General features: G+C 59.6%; 3 protein-coding genes across 3 annotated transcripts in view; all 3 read right to left on the bottom strand.

Moving 5' to 3' along the window:
* The window catches only part of NECAB3 (N-terminal EF-hand calcium binding protein 3), a 29,905-nt gene extending 20,240 nt beyond the window's left edge, over positions 1-9,665 (bottom strand). The window contains exons 1-3 of the mRNA XM_041419300.1: positions 9,573-9,665; positions 4,934-4,958; positions 4,001-4,109 (exon numbers count right to left, since the gene is read on the bottom strand). Coding sequence (XP_041275234.1) covers positions 4,001-4,109; positions 4,934-4,958; positions 9,573-9,665 — 227 coding nt within the window. The remainder of the gene's footprint in view (positions 1-4,000; positions 4,110-4,933; positions 4,959-9,572) is intronic.
* A 5,697-nt stretch (positions 9,666-15,362) lies between these two features.
* On the bottom strand, positions 15,363-17,384 carry E2F1 (E2F transcription factor 1). Its single transcript, XM_041419169.1, has 3 exons — positions 17,195-17,384; positions 16,887-17,091; positions 15,363-16,607 (listed from the first exon to the last, which is right to left on the bottom strand). Exons 1-3 carry the CDS (start codon positions 17,252-17,254, stop codon positions 16,357-16,359), a joined length of 516 nt encoding a protein of 171 aa, XP_041275103.1. The 5' UTR covers positions 17,255-17,384; the 3' UTR covers positions 15,363-16,356.
* Positions 17,385-18,722: 1,338 nt separating this feature from the next.
* Positions 18,723-19,469, bottom strand: part of PXMP4 (peroxisomal membrane protein 4) — a 12,887-nt gene continuing 12,140 nt past the window's right edge. Inside the window, exon 5 of the mRNA XM_041419168.1 lies at positions 18,723-18,807. Within this exon, the coding sequence (XP_041275102.1) occupies positions 18,804-18,807 (4 nt within the window). The 3' untranslated portion in view covers positions 18,723-18,803. The remainder of the gene's footprint in view (positions 18,808-19,469) is intronic.

The following is a 19,469-nucleotide window of genomic DNA, read 5'->3' as shown; positions in this document are numbered from 1 at the left end:
GCTGGGACTGGTTTCAGCAGGAGCAACTCACTGCCATTCCAGCTCCAGCAAGGTGTGACAAGGAGCTGCCATCAGCTCCCACCCTGTGGCTTCTAAGGTTATTAATAACTCTTTATATCTCGGCTGCTTGCTGCTTAACAAGAAATGTTAGCTAATCAAATCACTAAACCACTGAACATCGAACTGATCAACAACATCTCGTGGCAGAAATCCTCCCTCTGGGAGCTGTCCAGGGGAAGATCTGCTCCTTTTCCCCCTGTTCCATCAGCAGCCCTGCAGGGGAGCCTCTCCCATGTCCCCCAGGCTGCAGCAGCCCCGGGCACAGGCAGGGGCAGACAGAGCACAGCAGGCAAACCCCAGGACTGTGGGGCTATTCTCATGCTGCCAGAACTAACTCACACCAAAAACGGGGTGGAGCTCAGGGACAGAATGTGCACACCAAATCCTGACCCATTTTGCAGGGCTGCCAGGGACAGCAGGCTTTCCTCTCTGCCATTCCCACTCCAAGAGAAGAGCCATCCTCGGCCTGCAAAGCACTCATCCTGAGACTCTCCACATTTCCCATAACTGTATTTTGACTGTGCTCAAACCACTGATTAACTGTAATTAAGCCTGAACTGATGATGGAGGAGCTTGTCATCATTATGCTGTTGGGATTTTGTCAGAATGTGCCTGGAATTTATGCAAGAAAACAGCAATCATCTGCAGAAAAGCAGACGGGTTGGTTTTTTTTTTTTTTTTTTTTTTTTTTGTTTGTTTGTTTTTTTGCCTGGCTATCAGTAGTTTACAAGTTCCCCCTTGTTGGCCCTTGGGAAACAGCACATCCTGAGACTATGAGAAAAGGAAATAATTGCGAAAAAAAAGACGGGTTTGTTTTTTTTTTTTTTTTTTTTTTTATCATTTATCATGTTGGGAACCTCCACTGCCATCACAGATCTGGTTTCCAAACCTTTTTTGTGTGACACATAGTGTTTCAGTCACTCTCCATCATCAGGGGCTGGCAAATGCTGCGGAGTGTCTGAGTAAAGAGAGGAGAGGGAATCCACTCAAATCCCTTCTTCCACACAATCACAGGCTTGAGGTTATTTCCACCAAAAGATGTTAAGAGGCACCAGGTCAGCACTTCCATCCCTTGTGGCTCCAGGTCAAAGGCTCTGAGCTATCTGCACCCAGTTCCTGAACACCCTCATGGAAAGATGCATTTTCTAGGCCTTGTTTTTCTCAATTTCCCCAACAGGTGCAGGACAGAAGGACAGGTAAAATCCAAACAGCAATTCCCTGGGCAGGTTTCACAGGGCAGGCATTCAACCCCTGCAATTCTGTATGCAGCTATGGAGCTCTCATACTTCCAAAAACATCAGTCTCTTCTCACCCAGACATTTCAGAGGATGAAAATGCTCTTCTCCAGGAAGATGAACCTTAGTGTGCCACTGCCAGAGCTGGTGTGGAGCTCTGGACCAGCCAAACAAAGCCATGGACCTGCCATTGTACCAGCTGCCATGCAGAGCTGAATTTGGGTTCAACATCAACTTTGAAATGCACAGAATTAAAGTGAGGGGACACTTTATGGAACCATTTTCTGCAATGCAGAACAAGAACAGCCTCGTGTGGAGATGTAGAATGTGAAGTGACCCCAGCAGAGGTGTGTGATGCACAGGAGCCAGCGTCCCACCTGAGAGCCAGAGGGCTGGGAGCTGGACAGAGGAGGGCATGGAAGGACAACAAGAACTGTGGGACACCTCTGAAATATTCATGTTCCCAGCTGTCAGCTCTGGGCCCAGCAACTGCAGGTTCCAGGGAAGGGTGAGGGTCAGGAGGAGTCTGTGCCTGGAGGTCTCTGCTACTGCCCCTCCCCAGGTCAGCCTGGCAGGGATGAGGAAACACAAATTCCAGCCTAGACATGACAAACACAGCACCAAACCCACCTGCTGGATTGAGGGTGAAACTTTCCCATCATCGCAAAAGCTTCAGGACACAAAAGCAGCACAGCAGATCTGCTTGGAGAGCTTGTAGCTGCTTTGTAATACTCTTCAATCTTCCAATTAGGCAGCAAATTTTGGCCAGCTCTCTGAAATATTAACTCCCTGACAGTGCAAGGAACAAGCCCAGGGGAGAAGGGATGTCCAAGCCACCATGGGGACAGCAGGGCACCAGCACAGCCCCCAGACAGCACCAAATCCTGCACTCCCCAAACCCCATGTTTCCTACATTTGCAGGAATTTGCAAACAACTCTGTCTGAGGGTCCCTTCTGCTCTTGGTGCCGGGAAGAGAACAAAGACCCAAGGCTCATGCCCTGCTAACAGATGTCACCAGCTCGATGCTGTCACAGCTGCCCTCGTTAGCTAACGAGCTGGGGGGGCACTGCTGCAGCCACGGCTCTGGGGCAGCACAGCCCAGTCAGGCCTCCTCAGCTGCTCCAGACAGATGGAACAAGCCCTGCCTGAAGGCAGGAGACCTTCCCTGCTCAGTTTTGAGCTGGGCTAAAGCTCCCAACTTCACAGACTCACAGAATGACCAGGTTGGAAGAGACCTCCAAGATCATGGAGTCCAACCCAGCCCCAACACCCCAACTAAGCCCTGGCAGCCAGTGCCACATCCAGGCTTTCTTAAACACACCCAGGGATGGGGACTGCACCACCTCCCCAGGCAGCCATGCCAGAGCTTTATCACTCTTTCCATGAAAAGCTTTTTCCCAATATCCAACCTATATTTCCCTTGGAGCAGCTTTCGCTGCACCCTGTGTTTTCCAGGGCTGTTGTGACTCTGAGATCACCCCAAAATGGAGCAAGAGGAAAGGAGCATTTCCAGAGGGAAGGGAACACTCACTGCAGCTTCCTGGGATCACAGCCCAGAGACAGAGAGGCTTTCAGGAGACACCTCCTGCTGCCCACACCCACAAGCCCAAGCAGCAGGCTCCCAGGAAAGCAGCACAAGGCTGCCCACCCCTGCCCACTCCTCTGCCCACCACTGCAGCAGGAACCAAAGCCAGCTCCAACAGCACTGGGAGCCCGTCGCTCCCACTGCCCCACTCCCGAGTGGGTGATGGCACTGGGTGTCTGCTGTGGTGCCATTTGGTGGCTGTTGGCATCCCAGTGTGACAAGGGCCTGCTGTGCCACTGCCCTGGCTCCCTGCAGAGACCTGGGACCAGTGTGTGCACCTCAGGCTGCCCCAAATTTCCTCACCTGGCAGGGACCTGCGCCGTGGTCAAGGGTGTCAGAGGTGCAGGGGATGCTGGTGCTGGGGAAGCCAAACCTGCCCCAGACTGGGAGGAAGCTGCAGCCCCTTGTGCCCCAGCAGCACCCCAAGTTCTGCACAGAGCCCAGCCATGCATTCAGCAGCACCCAGCTCCTCCCAGTGCCAGCACAGACTCACCCACAGCACCCAGCTGGGCACAGAGACCCCAGTGAGGCCAAAAACACCCAAAAAGCTGGGATGAGAATCCCAGCCAAGCCAAACAGAGCCCTCTGGATAACACCACTCACAAGGAGACCAGAGCTAAACACAATTCCTTCTCCTGCTCTGTGGGGCTTTCTTTTTTTCACAAGTAGCTGCCCTAAATTCCCTGTTACATGCACCAGGCCCACTTGTGTTGGAAAGCAGCTCTTACATAAGAGCCAACCAGTTCCTGAGTCAACAGTGGCAGAGTCTGTGACTTTCTGTGTCCCCACACCAGCACAGGCTCCTGCAGACACACAGCCTGCTCCACGGGCTGCCTGTTCCTGGAGTGCCTTTTCCAAACCACAGCAATGGCATTTTCAGTGCCTGCTTGCCTTTGGAGCTGCAGGAAATCCGATGGCTGCTCTCAAAATGTCTGACTGCTCTCGGCACTCCCAGGGCTCGCTGCTGGTGCTCAGTGGCTCTGAGCACCTGCGTGTGGCAAGAGGTGGGTTTGTCTCACCCTGACTATTTATCACACCCTCCTCCCAGCCTCCTCCCCCTCCAGTCAGGCAGTTTTAGCTTCTCCTGTGTCCCCTCCGTGCCACCGCCGCGGTACTCACTCTGAGTGACGCCTGTCAATGCCACTGAACAACTCCCACAGCTCCTCCGAGCTCAGGATGCCATCAGAGAAATAGTTCTTGAACTCCTCAAATGACAGCTTCCCATCATCTGCATTCAAAGGAAAGGGAAGAGTAATTATATATCTGTGGAAAGCAGCATCCCAGCCCTGCAGGCCGCGTGGGACGGGGCTGGGCGTGTTCTGCATGATAATTACAGCACAGATCTCCCTGAGAGCCTGGCCCACCAGCCCGGCAAAAACACTGGGTGCTGCTGGAATTGCAGGTGGGGATTTCAGCCCTTCCCTAAAGGCCCCATTGCAGCGGCATGCAGACTGTCCAAGAACAAACAGCACACTCAGGGCAGCATCAGGTTTCCATGGAAAGAAAGTGCTCTCCATAGACTCAAGAGCTTTTTTCTTCCTCTCTGTGGAGGACTTCAGCTCCTGGGCTGCATTGTGATCTGCAATAAAAGCATCTCCTAAGCTACCATGAAGGAAAAGAGCCCAAGAGAGTGTGGGAAGGCTCAGGGAAACCACTTGTGATTTTGGACTGCTTGGTTTATGGGTGCTGGATTAAAAATTGGGTAGCAGAGCCTAACTCCCAAATACCAGGGGCTCCAGGGGCACCCAGAAACAGGATCACCCAGCCAGGAGCAGCTGTAAAACCCTGGACTGAGCACAGAGACAGAACCAATCCTGTGAGGGACCGAGCAGAAGCCTGACAGCCCCTGGGCAGGAGAAGGGTTTGGAAGGGGCTGTGTCCCGCGTGGTGCACAGATGGGGAATTGGGGGAGCCCATTCCCCAGCCCTGGGCAGGCTCTGGGATCTAGGTGAAGCAGGAAAGCGTTTTCCACCCTCCCACTTCCAGCCAAAGCTCCCAGTGGGAACGAGCCAGGCAGGGAGGGGGAGGCAGCACCAGGAACAAAGCACTCACCGTTCTTGTCGGCTCGCCGGAAAATCTGCAAGACAAAACACAACAGGGCTCAGCGTGGCAGCAGGGAGAGAAGGGCAGCTGAACAGCGAGCCAGGCAGCACCCAGCACCACGGAAAATCACCGCCAGGAGCTCAGGGAGAAGCCCCAGCTGTTAGGACTGCACAGGCTGCTCCGGGAAATTCCCCTTTGCCAATGATTAAACCCATTTCTTGCCTCTAATGCACAGAGCTTGGCTGAGCGAGCCCGGCACTCACAGCAAGCAGCTTTAGAGAACACACAGGCGAAGCAGAAAGGACTTTGCTACATCCTTGTGATGGCAACTGTTTAATTTTTCAGTCCATTTAAATGAAAGAACATTAGGAATAAACCCAGTCTGTAAAGAAGCACTTTGTGCATCACCAGCACTCCAGCACCTGCACGAAGGAGCAGCTCCTGCCCTGAGCCTTGTAACCGCCCCTCAGCACAGCCCTTCCCCAACACCTCGGCACGCACACTCACTGCAATTAATCATTAATGAATTAATTAATCTGTAACTGCTTCTGCCACAGAGCACAGCTGGAGAGCTGCTCCAGTTCAGGGTCTCAATGCAGATTCCCAACCATGAGGCTTCTCCCATGCCCCAGGAGAAAGCTGGAGCAGCTCAGCCCTGCCAGGAGCTGATTCACCAGGAATTACTGGAAGGTCTGGGGCTGACTCTAGTGAGGAACAGCATCACTTCTGAGGCCTGGCAGCGTTTTCCCAGACCAAAATGTACGAGGTTTTGTCCAGCACACCCTAATGTAGCCAACGACAGAAAATTGTCTGTGAGGCAGCTGTCCTTTATATCCTCCTGGCTGATGAAGAAATCTGCAGGTCTGAAGAAAGATTAGGAAAGAAAAAGGGCTGGGAAAGGAGACAGAACCTCTCTATTCTTGCCCCCACTCCGCCCTCGGAGCAGGCAGAGGCGCCGCTGCCCTCTGCCCGGCTCCTCCCGCAGCGCCCCCGCCAGCTCCGCGCTGTTCCGAGGCCCCGACACTACCCTGAGAAACTGAGGCAAAGCAGGAGCTGCCCAGGAAAACCCCCTGAACTCTGGCTTGCAGCTGGGCAGAGGCTGTTCCAGGGCTGGAGCTCCCTGTTCCTTCCCCGGAGCCAGGAGCAGGAGCAGCTCCTTGGAGGATGCTCCAGCGAGCACAGCGAGCTCCTCCTGCCCCAGGCCGGGCAGAGCAGGTAACCATCCATCCATCCATCCATACACCCATCCATCCATCCATCCATCCATCCATCCATCCATCCATCCCCCGGGATCCCAGCCGGCCAGAAAGGGGGTGGGCACCCCCCGAGCAGCACACAGAGAGCTGAGATGGGACCTGCGGCTCCCAAACAGTGGCGATTTCTCTGGATTTAGAGCAAAGCTTTCTCCAGGTTAATGGGTTCCTTGTGACGTCTCACGACTGCAGGGGCAGACCCTGCCATGGACTCTCCATCAAAGGAGAAGCTTCATCCTGCAGAGCTCTGTGTCATCAGAGGGACAAATGGCTCATGTAATGACACCTCTGTGGCTCCAGGTGTCACAGAGGCCACCTAGCTCATCTCAGAGACAGTCAAGTGTCACCCACACACTTTGAGCGAGGGCAAACATTTCCCACTCACGGGCTGGCCTTGCTCAGCCGGGTTTATCTGCGGGCTCAGAGGTAGAACACAACTTCAGGGGAGATCCCCTGGGGCTGAGGAGGTCTCTAACCCAGGGAGAGCCCACTGTGGCTTCAGCAGGAGCCTCAGCACACAGAGTGGATGCCTCTCCCTCACTCCCAAGCCTCAGTGAGTTACATGAGCCAGTGCACACATGACAGCTCCAAACAAACGTGGCTCAGGCAGGAGCTGTGAGTGCCACCAGGGCAAGGTCACGTCTGCTGCAGAGGCCCCAGCATGGCACAGCCCTGGCATGGCAGGGCTCTGGCATGGCACAGCCCTGGCATGGCACAGCCCCCCGGCATGGCACAGCCCCCGGCATGGCACAGCCCCGGCATGGCACAGCCCTGGCATAGCAGGGCTCTGGCATGGCACAGCCCCCGGCATGGCACAGCCCTGACATGGCACAGCCCTGGCATAGCAGGGCTCTGGCATGGCACAGCCCCCGGCATGGCACAGCCCTGACATGGCACAGCCCTGGCATAGCAGGGCTCTGGCATGGCACAGCCCCCGGCATGGCACAGCCCCCACATGGCACAGCCCTGGCATAGCAGGGCTCTGGCATGGCACAGCCCCCGGCATGGCACAGCCCTGGCATAGCAGGGCTCTGGCATGGCACAGCCCCCGGCATGGCACAGCCCCCGGCATGGCACAGCCCCTGGCATGGCACAGCCCCTGGCATGGCACGCCCCTGGCATGGCACAGCCCTGGCTCCGGCTGCCTGCAGCCAGCCCATCCCTGAGCCCAGGCCCAGCACAGAACCCTTCCATGCTCCACAGGGCCAGCGCTGTCCCCTCCCTGGGCACATGCTCAGCCATGGCTCTGTCCCCAGTGCGGACAGCAGCCTGGGACAAAGCCCGGGGAAGGTGGTGCAAAGCCAGGCTGGGAGGGGGATTAGGTCTGCGTGGGCTGCTGGAGGGCCCTGCAAGGAATCCCGCTCTTACCTCAGAGTGCAGCCTCGGAGGCACAGGGGCACTGCCTGGAGCCCGGGATGTTCCCTCAGCCCTTGAGCTTGTGCCCAAGCAGCTGCAGCCTCACCAGACCGAGGGAAGAAGCACTGAAACAGCATTTATTTATGGCATGAGCCCCACACGTACCCCAGGAAGGACAGAGATTACAGGATTTCTCCCTGTCTGCAGGTCTGGAGGCAGCCGCGGCTGCTGGACAGGCAGCCAGGGACAGGCGGCTGCTGGGGAGGGGACAGCTGCCCTGGGGACAATGCGACATCGACCCGCGGCAGGCTAGACAGGCTGCGGCCAGGCACCAGAACCCGTCCTTCCTGAAGCTCCCGTGTCCCGGGAGGGGAGAGAGCCAGCCCCGGGCAACAGCCTGAATCTCCCCGCGGCCGGAGATGCTGCACAGGGCCATGGCAGCACTGCGGCTCGTACTGCGCCTGCAGCGAAGCGTTCGGGCAAAGCCCTCCTCCTCCTCCTCCTCACTTCTCCCAAAGGCAGGAGATGTGCAAGCAGGTCCCAGAGGAGCAGCAGCCGCCGGGATCTGTGTTGGGCAGCGCTGCCGGGAGCAGGCGGGGCAGGAGCTGCAGAGGGATGCTCGCCCCAACCAGCCTGGGAGCAGCTGGGCACCGGCCAAGTGCCCAGACCCAAAGGTGCAGAGACTAAACTCACCCTGCCAGCTCCGGAGCAAAGGTGGGAGCGAAGGAGTCACAGGGTAGAGGAAGAGAAGCCGTCAGAACCCGGAAAGCAGCTGCTAGCGTTGTTAACATTTCCCATTTTAATTGCTTTAATGACACCCTGAGGGATGGATGTGCGACTCAACGAGTGCCCTGAGGAGCTGAGCTGGAACACAGCTGTCACCACCCGCCCCCTCCTGCCCACCTTCCCTCAGCCAAGTAATTAGTGCGGTTAATGATGCTGGCTGGAGAGCCCGGCAGCCCGAGCCCCCCCGGCAGCACAGAGACCCCGACCCCCAGCTGGCAGCTGCGAGCGGCACCACGGCCGCGCTCCCCAGCGCCTCCCTGGGCATGCCAGGAGGTTTGGGCTGGACCAGACTGGCATTCACCTTCCCAAAGTGCTGCCCGGGATCTGCTGTTCCCCTCCTCGGGGATGGACTGGGGCACGGGGGTGAACCTGGAGCGGGTCAGGACAGAGATGACAGCTGGGACAGGACAGCTGGCACCGACCTGGGCTGCTCAGGTGCCCGGGCACCACCAGCCCTCCTCCTTAACCCCCGCTGGCTTTCTCCTCCTCCTCCCTGCGGCAGGGCAGGGGCAGCACCTCTGTCCCCACATGTCCCTGGTCCACGGGGTGGCTCGGAGCGCAGCGGTGCCGGACCCTCGGCAATGCCAGGGCTCTGTCACCAGGGAGATTTGGGCAGGAGCAGGAGGTGCTCCAGCGGTGGCTCTGGCCCGGGCTGTGCCACTGGCCCTGGCCGGCATGCCGCCGCCTCCCCCGGAGCCCCGGCCCCCGTCACAGGAGGGGACGCGGTGTGACAGGAGGAACTGTGCCAGCATCCCCGAACACAAAGAGTCACCACCTGCATTTCCAACTCCCCCGTGCCACCCACAGCCGCCAGGATGCCGAGGCAACCTCCAACCCGGGTGGAGCATCCTCCTCCACAATCCCGGAGCGTCGGGAGCGGGCAGGGACAGGGGCTGCACCCGGGGGCTGCCGCAGGCAACGCTCTGCTGAATCCCATGGCTGTGAACAGCTCCAGGGAACCTTCCACAGCGTTCCTGCCACACAGCTCCCGCTCCGGGAGTCATGACAGCCAGCTCTGGAAGAGGCGTGGGCTGTCTGCAGCCACCAGAGGCCCAGCATCCAGCAGGAGGACACGACAACATTGCTGAAGCCATCACGACCATGCACAGCTCCGGGCTGGCACGGGCGCATCCCTCGGGCCGGTTCCTCCGGGAAGGAGCCTCACCCCGACGCCGCCCGTGCGGCGGCTCCCCGAGGGGGCACGGCGGCCCCGGGGCTGGGCAGGGTGCGGAGGTCCTGCCCGCGGTACTCACGTCGTGGAAGATGGGCAGCGGCTGGCGGTGGGGCTTGGGGCCGCGATCTGCGGAGAGCAGGCACACGGCCAGCAGCTCGGCACACGACATCATGGTCCCGGCGGGCGCGGGTGCTGCGGGCACTGCGGAGCGGAGCGGAGCCGGAGGGTGCAGCGCCTTAGGGCGCGGTGCGGTGCCCTGGGATGCGGAGCGGTACCGCAGGGCACGGGCTCGGTGCGGTACCGCGGGGTGCGGAGCGGTGCCGTAGGACGCGGTGCGGTGCCTTAGGGCACGGCTCGGTGCGGTACCGTAGAGATGGGCTGGGTGCGGAAAGAATAGCCTCGGTGCGGTAGGGATGGGTCTGGTTCCGTGCCTTAGGGATCAGCTGCGTGCCGGAGGGATAGGTTCGGTTCTGTTCGGTGCTGTAGGGATGGGTTCGGTTCTGTTCGGTGCTGTAGGGATGGGTTCGGTTCTGTTCGGTGTGGCTCAGTTAGATTCGGCAGGGTGGTTCGGCCCGGTTCGGCAGGCTCGGTTCGGCTCGGCTCGGCTCGGTTCGGCTCGGCTCGGCTCGGCTCGGCTCGGCCCGGCCCGGTCCGTGTGCAGGTCGCGCCCCGCCGATCCCGACTCAGCCGAGCGGCTCCGCCGCCCCAGCCAACTTTGGCTCCGCGGAGGGCCCGCCCACTCCACCACCCGATTGGCCACGTGCTGTGATTGACACCAATAACCACCAATAGTCTTGTCGGAGGGGAGAGGGGCGGGCCGCGCTGGCTCCCGGTGCCCGCTCGCCGCCGGGGCGCTCCCAGTTGGACCCAGAGCAGCCCCGTGGGCTCCCACTCGTGGGGTGTGTGACCGTCCCTGAGTGTCCCCGTGTGAGCATTGGTGTCCGTGTGGTCACTGCTGGCCCCGCTGTAGCGCTGGGTGCCTCAGCTGGCCCTGTGGTGGCTCTAGTCTGGTGATGGATGGTCCCACTGTGGTCGTTGTTGACCCCACTGTAGCCCTGGGTGCCCTAAGCGAGGCCCCAGTTGGTCCCAGTTTGACTGTGGGTGGTCCCAGTGTGGTTGCTGTTGGCCCCACCATAGTCTTGATCACACCAATGCGGCCCCAGTTGGTCCCAGTTGAGCCATGGATGTTCCCAGTGTGGTTCCTGTTGGCCCCAGGGTAGCCCTGGTTGCCCCAGATGGCCCTGGGATGCCCCAGTCTGACCATGGGTGGGCATAGTGTGGTCATGGCTGGTCCTGGCATAGCCCTGGTTGTCCCACTGTGGCTCCAGTTGGTCCCAGTTTGACCACAGTGGTCCCAGTGCAGTTGCTGTTGGCCTTGGGATAGCTCTGATTGTCCCAGTTGGCCCCAGTTTGACCACAGGTGGTCCCACTGTGGTTTTGGTGGCCCTGGAGGGGTCCCCTGACACTCAGACTTGTTCCAATGAGTTCCTGGTGGTGCCAGCTCCTCCATGCCCTCAGTGCCAGGCAGCCTTTGCTCCGAGCTGCTCCAGAGCATCATGCCAGGATCCTGGTACCTCCAGAGATGTGAACCCCCCCTGCCCCAGCAGGCTGGGAGACACAAGGAGGAGGAGGAGGAGGAGGAGGGGGAGGAGCTGGAGCTGTCCCCATCCCCTGCCTGGCACAGGCTCTTAGGGGCTTGTGCCTGCATTCCAGAATTTCACTTCCTAAGAAAGGGGCATGAACCTGTTTTTCTTGGATTTTGCAAAATCCCAGGTAGGCTTTGCCTCCCTCAGCACACCTCTGCTTTCACATGGAGCTCTCCAGGACACCCTGATTGCTGAGCTCAGCTCTGCTTAAGCCAGGCTCAGATCCAAGCTCCTTCCCCACCCCAGCGTGACCAACTGCAGCACGTGGAGCTCGCTCACCTCCTGCTCCCTCTGGGATAATGTGCTCCAAGCTGAGCCCACGGCATCACAGCTATTTTTACCATCTCCCAGCTGTTCCAGGTGTGTGCAAGGCAAAAGAGGTGGAAAAAGCACAGCTGGGCCCTGGCAGGGGCATCCAAGGGCTCCAGGGTGCACGTGCACTCACTGCCCTTGGCACGAGGCTGTCCCTGTCCCCAGGGAGGCAGAGAGGACCAAGGGCTGGAGCTGCTGAGCACAGCCATCATCAAATCCAACAGAAATGGGAGCAGGAACAAAACACAGGCAAGGGTTGCAGCAGGGACAGAGGCTCACCTTGCCAGGGAGCATGGAAGGGGCTTGGGTGATGGTAAGGCTCTGCCATGGATCAAAATCCTCCCCTTGGAAGGGCTTCCCACACCCATCTGCCCCAAAAATCCACACTTGGTGCCCAGTGGGATGCCTGGGAGTCAGCATGAGTTTCCATGTGGGAAGGAGCAGCCTGAGAGTGAGGGTGAAGTTCAGGCAAACTGCTGATGGCAGGAGGTAACCGGTGCTCCCGGCTCCCAGAAAGCCACGGCAGGGAAGGGGGACATGGCCCCGGCTGTGGGGGACACCAGGGCTCTGCTCTGCTCCCCAGCACCTCAGTGGGGAGGAATTACAGGGAGCAGCCACGCAACAGCATCCCAGAAATAAACAATGCTGCTCTTCAGCTCCCTGAGTTCCCTCCTCGTGGAGCAAACAGGAGAGGTTTTTGGGAGTGGAAATAGGGAAGGGTGGGGTGGGATTCAGAGGTGGGGCAGGACACCCCTGCTTATAGAGACCCCAAACCCTGCTAGGACCCTCTGAGGGGGGTTAGGTTAAAGGTACAAACCCCTTAGGGGGGCATCTAATGCCACTGCCAGCCTGTCCTGGAGCTCACCTGACCCCCAGATCCCAACCCTACAGCACAGGGCCAGCACACCCCGGGGCTGCCTGGGCTCAGCAGATCCTGCACAGCATTTTCCAGTGCCAGTGGGGTCACCACTGCAGCCCAGGAGCAGCCCAGGCTGGCTGGACGTGGTCCCTGTGGGGTCACACTGCCTGGCAGTGATCTGAGAGCCCAAGGAGCAGGCAGGATGAGTGCGAGGTGCCCATCCCCTGACCGTGCTGCCTTCACCTGACAGAGAAAAGCAGCTTTGCAGCAGATAAATCAAACCAGGCGGTGCCTGGGGCTGCTTCCCAACGCTGCCATGTGCTCTTCCAAAGCAGCTGCCATCAGCTCCCTCTCCAGCCACCCGAAATAGCAGAGGGAAGCCCTTCAGCTGCATCATGAATCATCCTGGGAGGCAGAGTGGTTATTTTTACGGTGCCGTGGCTCACGTGGAGTGGCAATGCAGCCCCCAGGGCTGGGCAGTGCTGCTGCAGGGGGACACAGCCCTGTCCCTGCCGGGGGGGTGGCAGCGCCAGGGGTCCCAGGGGCTCCCTGTGAGGGCAGTGTGATGGTGATGCCATCAGAGAGCTTTGCCTTCTCTCGGGGAAAGAGGCAGAGCTGTGCTGTTGCTCCTGGGAGCTGGCTGTGGGAACAGCCCTGTGGAGCTCGGGATGTCAGTGCAAGTCCTCTCCCCTCTCCCTGTGCCCCCTGGCTCCCACAAAACCATTTCCTGTGCCGGGGTCTCTCCCCTTTGCAGCACTGCAGATCACCATCACCATCAGCTTCCATCACCACGGAACTCGGCAGAGGAGAGGAGGAGGGATGGCTGGGGAGGGGCTGGCAGCTTGTGAGCACCAAAGCTTTTGTTTTCAGGTCTGCCCAGTGGACGGGCATTGGAGGGGACCTGCCAGGAGACTTGCAGGACTTGACAAAAGATCACACAAGACTGGTCAGTGAGTACTTTGTTATTGGGGACACTGCACACACACCCATGGGAAAAAGAGCATTCCCTGGCGGCAGGCAGCTTTTATACCCCGGGGATGGGGACAGAGGAAGATGTCTACAGCCAGTGGGACACCAGTGAGGAGTGGCAAGGAGAGGGGTAACCCAGGGGAGAGACCACCAGGGGGGACTGGGGTGGGTGAGGCAAAGACCACCTGATGGGGGAAAGGGATAACAAACCATGTGATACAGCATAAGCTATGCAGGGCAATATAAACATTACTCTGTGCAAATTCCCAATCAGCCAGTGCAAAAGAACAACTAAATAAACTAGTGCACCACAACACTGGCACATGGCCGGGCTGGGCACCCTGCAGAAACTCAGACACCTCAGGGGACAAACAGCAGCCCTGCAGAGGAGGACACGGCAGGCAGGGGCTGTGCCCTCCCACCTGTCCCTGTCCTCCTGCCCTGGCTCTGTGGGAAGGAGTGCCATGGATCAGGGCAGCAGGAACAGTTCCAGTGTCACTGTGTGGAAAAGCCCGTTTGAAGGGGTGGCAGTGTGACAAGCCAGCTCTTCCCACCCAGGCACAGGGGTCACCTGTAGTATTCAGCACAACCCCTGTGGCAGGGAGAAACGACGAGGAGGACTCCATCTTATCAGAAGGCTAATGAATTACTTTATTATTCTATATTATTCTATACTATATTACACTATATTTTAACTGAATTTGTACAAGCACTTAATTGTACTTCACTGTTCAGAATTTTGTGACTGTCAGCTGACAGTTTTGACACACACACACACATGGATTTAATTGGTTAATGAATTCAAATACACTAAAATTTAATTACTAATTCTCTTTAGGTAAATTTTTCACAATACATTTGACTTGTGAACAACACAGGAGCAGTAAAGGAGATCAGAATTATTTTTTTCTTTCTTTGAGGTTCAGAGAATGTAAATTCCAGAAATATTCTTGGGAAGTTGTGCCTTTTTCTCTGTGAAGAGAAATGCAGTGACAGCCTGTGTGTGACACCACCCTGCTGGGCACTGGTTTGGAGATGGCAGGGCCCTGGCTGGCCCTGCTGCCATGCTTTGGATGCTGGGAAAGCTGGGAAAGGGAATGGTGTGCGGAGCTGAGCCGTGGGGCTTGGCACCCCACACCTGCACCTGCACCCACACATTCCCAGCTGTGAGAACAATCCAGGGGCAGCACAGCCAGCCAGGGACTGCCCCAGCTGTGGGAAGAGAGGCACACGGATGCAGGCAGGAGGCCAGGCAGTGGTGATGGGCTCCCTGTGGCACCCAGCAGCCTGTGCTGAGCCTGGGATCCCATTGCCTGCCGCTGCAGGAGCGGGGTGAGTTTACACAACATGGTCAGGGTGAAATATTTATCAGGCTGTTTAAAGGAAAACCAGGCAGGAGGCTGGGCAGGAGGAGGGGAGAAAGTGCACAAACACGGGCAGGAAGTAGCATGGCCCTGGCTGTCACTAGGGCAGGGGACACAGCCCTGCTGAGCCCCTCCTGGCTGCCAGGGAGCGCCTGGCAACTCCCAGCACCCCAAAGCCCCTCAGTCCTGGTGTGCTGCAGAGGGATCAGGGCACGCAGGGTCAGGGCTGCTGCTGGCAGACAGCGTGTCCCAGCCAGCAAGGACACAGGGACCTCGAACTTTGGGCCGGAAACTGCTGCCAGCAGGTGCCTTGAGGCAGCACCAAGAGCTGGGTGAATGGGGAAAGCTGGGAACTCAGTGGATGGAGTGGCTTCACACTGGCCCCGTGCTGCAGCCACAGCCAGGAAAATGCTGCCAGGAGAGGAGCCAAGTGAGGACAGGGGCTGCTGAAAGGAAAGCAAACCCCATCCAGACCCACCATCCCATCCTCCTGCAGCACAGCCTCTTTGGAGGAGCAGGGAGGGAAGGATCAGGCCCAGATCCCACCCTGTGTGGGACCAAGGACCAAAGCACCTCTGGCAGCCCCAGGTACGAACACACCTGGTCATGGATTTCAAGTTCAAAGTGGAAAACAGAGCACAAAAGAAGCCCAAACCTCCCTTTCTCAGCAGAGGTCCCCACCACCCCTCACACCCCCAGCACCTGAGCACAGCCGAAGGGCAGAGTCAGTAGAAACCTTTATTAAACACAAAGCTCAGAGGAACACAAGCTTGTTAAATGGCAGTAAAAGTGAAAGTGCGTCTCCAGCTCGGCCCAGGGGGACCCCAGGACCCCCCTCCCCTCCTCTCCCAGCCCCAGTGGCCTGGGATGGGGAGCCAGAGCCGTAAGGCTGAAGGGCTGCACAGGGAGGGGAAGGAAAGCCTGGAGACAGCGTTGGGTGCTCACCTGCAGAGATGCTCCCCCTGGACACCTCTGTGACCCCCGAGGGGACACGCACACGGTGCCAGGGCCACCAGCCCCACCCAGCCCCGTCCCCGCTCCCGCAGCCACCTGCCACAGCCGTGGCCTTGCCAGCCCCGTTCTGGACACAAGCAAAGCCAGGGTGTGCTGGTGAGACCCTGGTGGCACCCTCCACGTCCCACCAGCACTGTCCTCCTGCCCCCTCCATGTCCTGGGAGAGCTCCACACGCCATAAATAATAAATAAATAACCCACGCTCAGCCAGGCTGTGGGCAGCCCCCAGGCAGGGGGACAGCCCTAACCCAGAGCCCCCCGCATCTCCACCACCCCCTCCCAGCACAACAAAAACTCTCAGCACCCCCACTCTGCTGTACAGCCCACCCAAACCCCCATGGAAATGAAACGCTGTCCCCAGGGGACAATAATAAATTAATCAAATCAGTAATCTATACACAGGACTGCTTAAAGCTCTGGAACGGGCTCCTGGGGGGCAGTGGCTCTGCCCTGGGCAGTCGCCCCTGATCAGGGCCCTACAGGGGGGTCCCCCGAGATGGGAACCCCACCCTGGCATCCTCTTGTGGGGCTGGAGCTGGGGATGCCAGCGGGCTGGAGGGATAACGAGAAAATATTGCAAAAAGGGATGGGGGAGGACCGGCGGGCACTGGAGCCAGAGGGGCAGCCCTGCCCTGCCCTGCCCTGCCAGCGCTGCCCCCTGCCCTGGCAGCTCCCCCAGGCACCCGGGCGGGCACAGCTTCAGAAGTCCAAGGGGGTGAAGTCCCCAAAGTTGCAGTCGAAGAGCTCGCTGATGCCCTCGCCCTCCTCCAGCCCAAAGTGATAGTCCTGCGCCTGCGGCGGCGACAGGTTGATGAACTCATCGGCCAAGAAGCCCGCCAAGTCCTCCCTGCTCTGCTCCAGCAGCATGTCCATGGAGGCCAGCGGGGACAGGCTTACCTCCTCCTCCGGGCTCTTGCCGGGCAGCGCGCTCGGCCCTGGCAGCAGCGCTTCTGCAGGGATGGAAAGCAGCTGTAAATCCCGTCCTACTCTCCAAAGAAACTCCAAAAAAAGCTTTTTTGGCTATGGAGATCCTGCCTTCCTACCCCCCTGCCTTGCTGGGGTGCCCGAGCAGCATGCCAGCTCCTTGCTTGTGCCAAGAGCAGAGGGGCTGAGAGCCACCGTGACATCCCACCAGCTCCTCCCTCATGTCCCCAGGCTCCTCATGTCCCTAGCTCCCTCGTGTCCCCAGGCCCTTTGTGTCCCCAGCTCTCTCATGTCCCCAGGCCCACCTTGCTCTCCAGGCAGCAGCGGCATGTTCACATCCTGGGCAGGATGCAGGAGCAGGGAGGCTCTGGGCTGTGAATGGCTGGGAGAAGAGTCCTCAGCAGGGGCTTTGAAGGGGCTCTTGACAGGACTGCAGACCCCCGAGCTGTCCTCGGGGCAGAGGAACACATCGATGGGGCCCTGAGTGCTTCGCACGGAGACCTGGAACGCCTGGGGAGGGGACAGGAGTGAGACGAGGTGGCACAAGGACGCCCAGGGAACACCAGGCTGTTCAGGGAGGGCACAGGAGGAGCAGAGCGTGACCCCAGCTCACCTCTGCTGGGTCTGACACCTGCAGCTGGGTCTCTGGGGGGGCTTTGATAACCATCACCATTTGCTCCACGGGGTCCACAATGCTGCGGAGGTCCTGGCAGGTGACGTAGGCTGCGGTGGGGAGGGTCAAGGAAGGGACAAGGGGATGTGGGCAGAGAAACACCCTGCCTTGTGACACCGGGGCTCAACCACAGCCGCCACCCAGCCAGCCCCGCCCAGAACCAAAGGATATTGCTGGTTGGCGGGGTCCTCGGTGAGCAGGCGCAGCTGCACCGTGCACATCTGGATGAGGTCATCCAGCTGCCGCTCGGCCGCCTGCAGCTCCCGCAGCTCCTTCTCCAGCAGCCGGTGCCGGCCTGGCGCTCCCACGGTGGCCTGGCTGCCCCTGGGGAGCACCGTGCCCATCAGGAGCCAGCCCCCACAGCTTCCTGTGCCCCACCCAGGCCAGGCCACATCCCGCCCCACAGCCAGGGAACCAGCCCGGCAGGGATTTGCAGCAGACCACTCCCCAAGGCTGGATGCAGCCCCCCCTCCCCTGGATGACATGGGGAGCCCCAGGGGGACTCGCAGGAGCTTCATGCCATTGAGCACAGCCCTTCACACAGGGGGCCAGCACTTGGCCTGCAGCAGAAGCTCTGGTGACCCCACCCTGAAATTCTCCATCCGAGTAAGACACTCCTCCACCCAGACAGCTTCCCCACCCCAGGAACAGCCAGGCACAGCCCCATGAGCCCAGGGACATACAGCCACTGGATGTGGTTCTTGGACTTCTTGGTGATGAGCTGTATGCCCTCCAGGACGTTGGTGATGTCGTAGATGCGCCTCTTCTGCACCTTCAGCACCTCGGCCGCCCAGTTGAGGTCCACCACACCATCTGGGGACTGGCTCAGCAGCTCCAGGAAGCGCTTGGTGGTGAGGTTCAGGGAGGTTTCATAGCGGGACTTCTCTCCAGGAGACTTTGCCCCTGCCAGACATGGGGGACAAGTGTCATTCAGCCACAAGGGAAACCCAGAGAAGAAGCTGAAAGGTCTAACTCCTGCCATGCTTGCAAGTGGCTTGTGACCAAAGCCAATCTGTTTTTTCAGGGCAATGGAGTGAGCTGCCCAAATACCCTGCAGGAAGGATGTTGCAGCAGCTGGCACATGCTGTGACACCTGTGCTCCGTTGTGACCACAGCTGTGACTGAGACTCTGAGTGCCAGGCAGGGCTCGGGGGGAGAAAATAGCAGGTCCACCTGGGACACTGCACTGACACCATGCTGGCACCTCCAGCTCCATCCCACAGGGAGGGACAGAGCCAGTGTGGTGCCCAGCAGAAGGGCAGGACAACCGTGCCACCAGCACCGGGCACAGCAGTGAGTGTGGAGAGTGGACAGAGGCAGGCCAGCCGCAGGGACAGCCCATCCAGACCGACACAAAGGGCCTGGAAGAACCTGCCAGGGATGGCAGGAGAGCAGAGTGGGGGTGCTGGACCTCTGCTCTGAGCTGGGCTCACAAGGGGGGCGGAGGGAGTGGAGCTGATACCTTTAGCAGGGTTCCTGGCCTTGCCCCGGCTCACTGGCAAACTCTCTGCTATGTACTGGTGATCCGTCTCCAAATTCAGCTTCCTCTTCACCTGCAAGGGACGGGGTCAGCACAGGGACAGCCACCCCCAGGCTGCACTGCTGCTGAAGGTTTCTGTGAGGAACCCCCAGCACTGTGGGGTACAGACAGCCCAGATCCCGGCAGCAGGGGGGTGACAGGAGCTGTCACACACGCCGGCGGGGATGGGGGGCTGTCCCAGCCGCGGGGGCCCTGCCACGCTGCGGGCAGCGCCCCAAAGCCGGCGTGGGCCGTGGGTGGGGAGGCAAAGCACGGCCCGGTGCCCGGGCCTGCGGCTTCCGGAGCGGCGGCGGGGCAGGGCCGGCCCGGCAGGTGCTGCGTGGCACGGCCCGGCCGTACAGCCTGGCACAGCCGGGAGCCCCGGGCACGGGCTGGCACGGAGCAGGGCACGGCACGGCATATGGCACGGCACGGGGCACAGCAGGGAGCAGCACGGCCCGGCCCGGTATGGAGCACTGTCCGGTATACAGCACGGCTCGCTGTACAGCCCGGCTCGGTACGGCACGGCTCGCTACACAGCACGGCCCGGTATCCAGCCGGGTCCATTGTACAGCCCGGCTCCGTGTAGCCCGGTCGGGTATACGGCCCGGTCGGTACACGGCCGGTTCGAGACCCAGTACTGCACAGCCCGGAACACAGCCCGGGCCCGCCGGCCCCCGGAGCCCCCGCCCGGCC

The sequence above is a fragment of the Onychostruthus taczanowskii genome, unplaced genomic scaffold, assembly GCF_017590055.1.
Source record: "Onychostruthus taczanowskii isolate IOZ18803 unplaced genomic scaffold, ASM1759005v1 scaffold60, whole genome shotgun sequence".
Classification (NCBI taxonomy): Eukaryota; Metazoa; Chordata; class Aves; order Passeriformes; family Passeridae; genus Onychostruthus; species Onychostruthus taczanowskii.
Note: the sequence above shows the minus strand (reverse complement) of the source record. Positions and strands in the feature narration are given on the sequence as shown.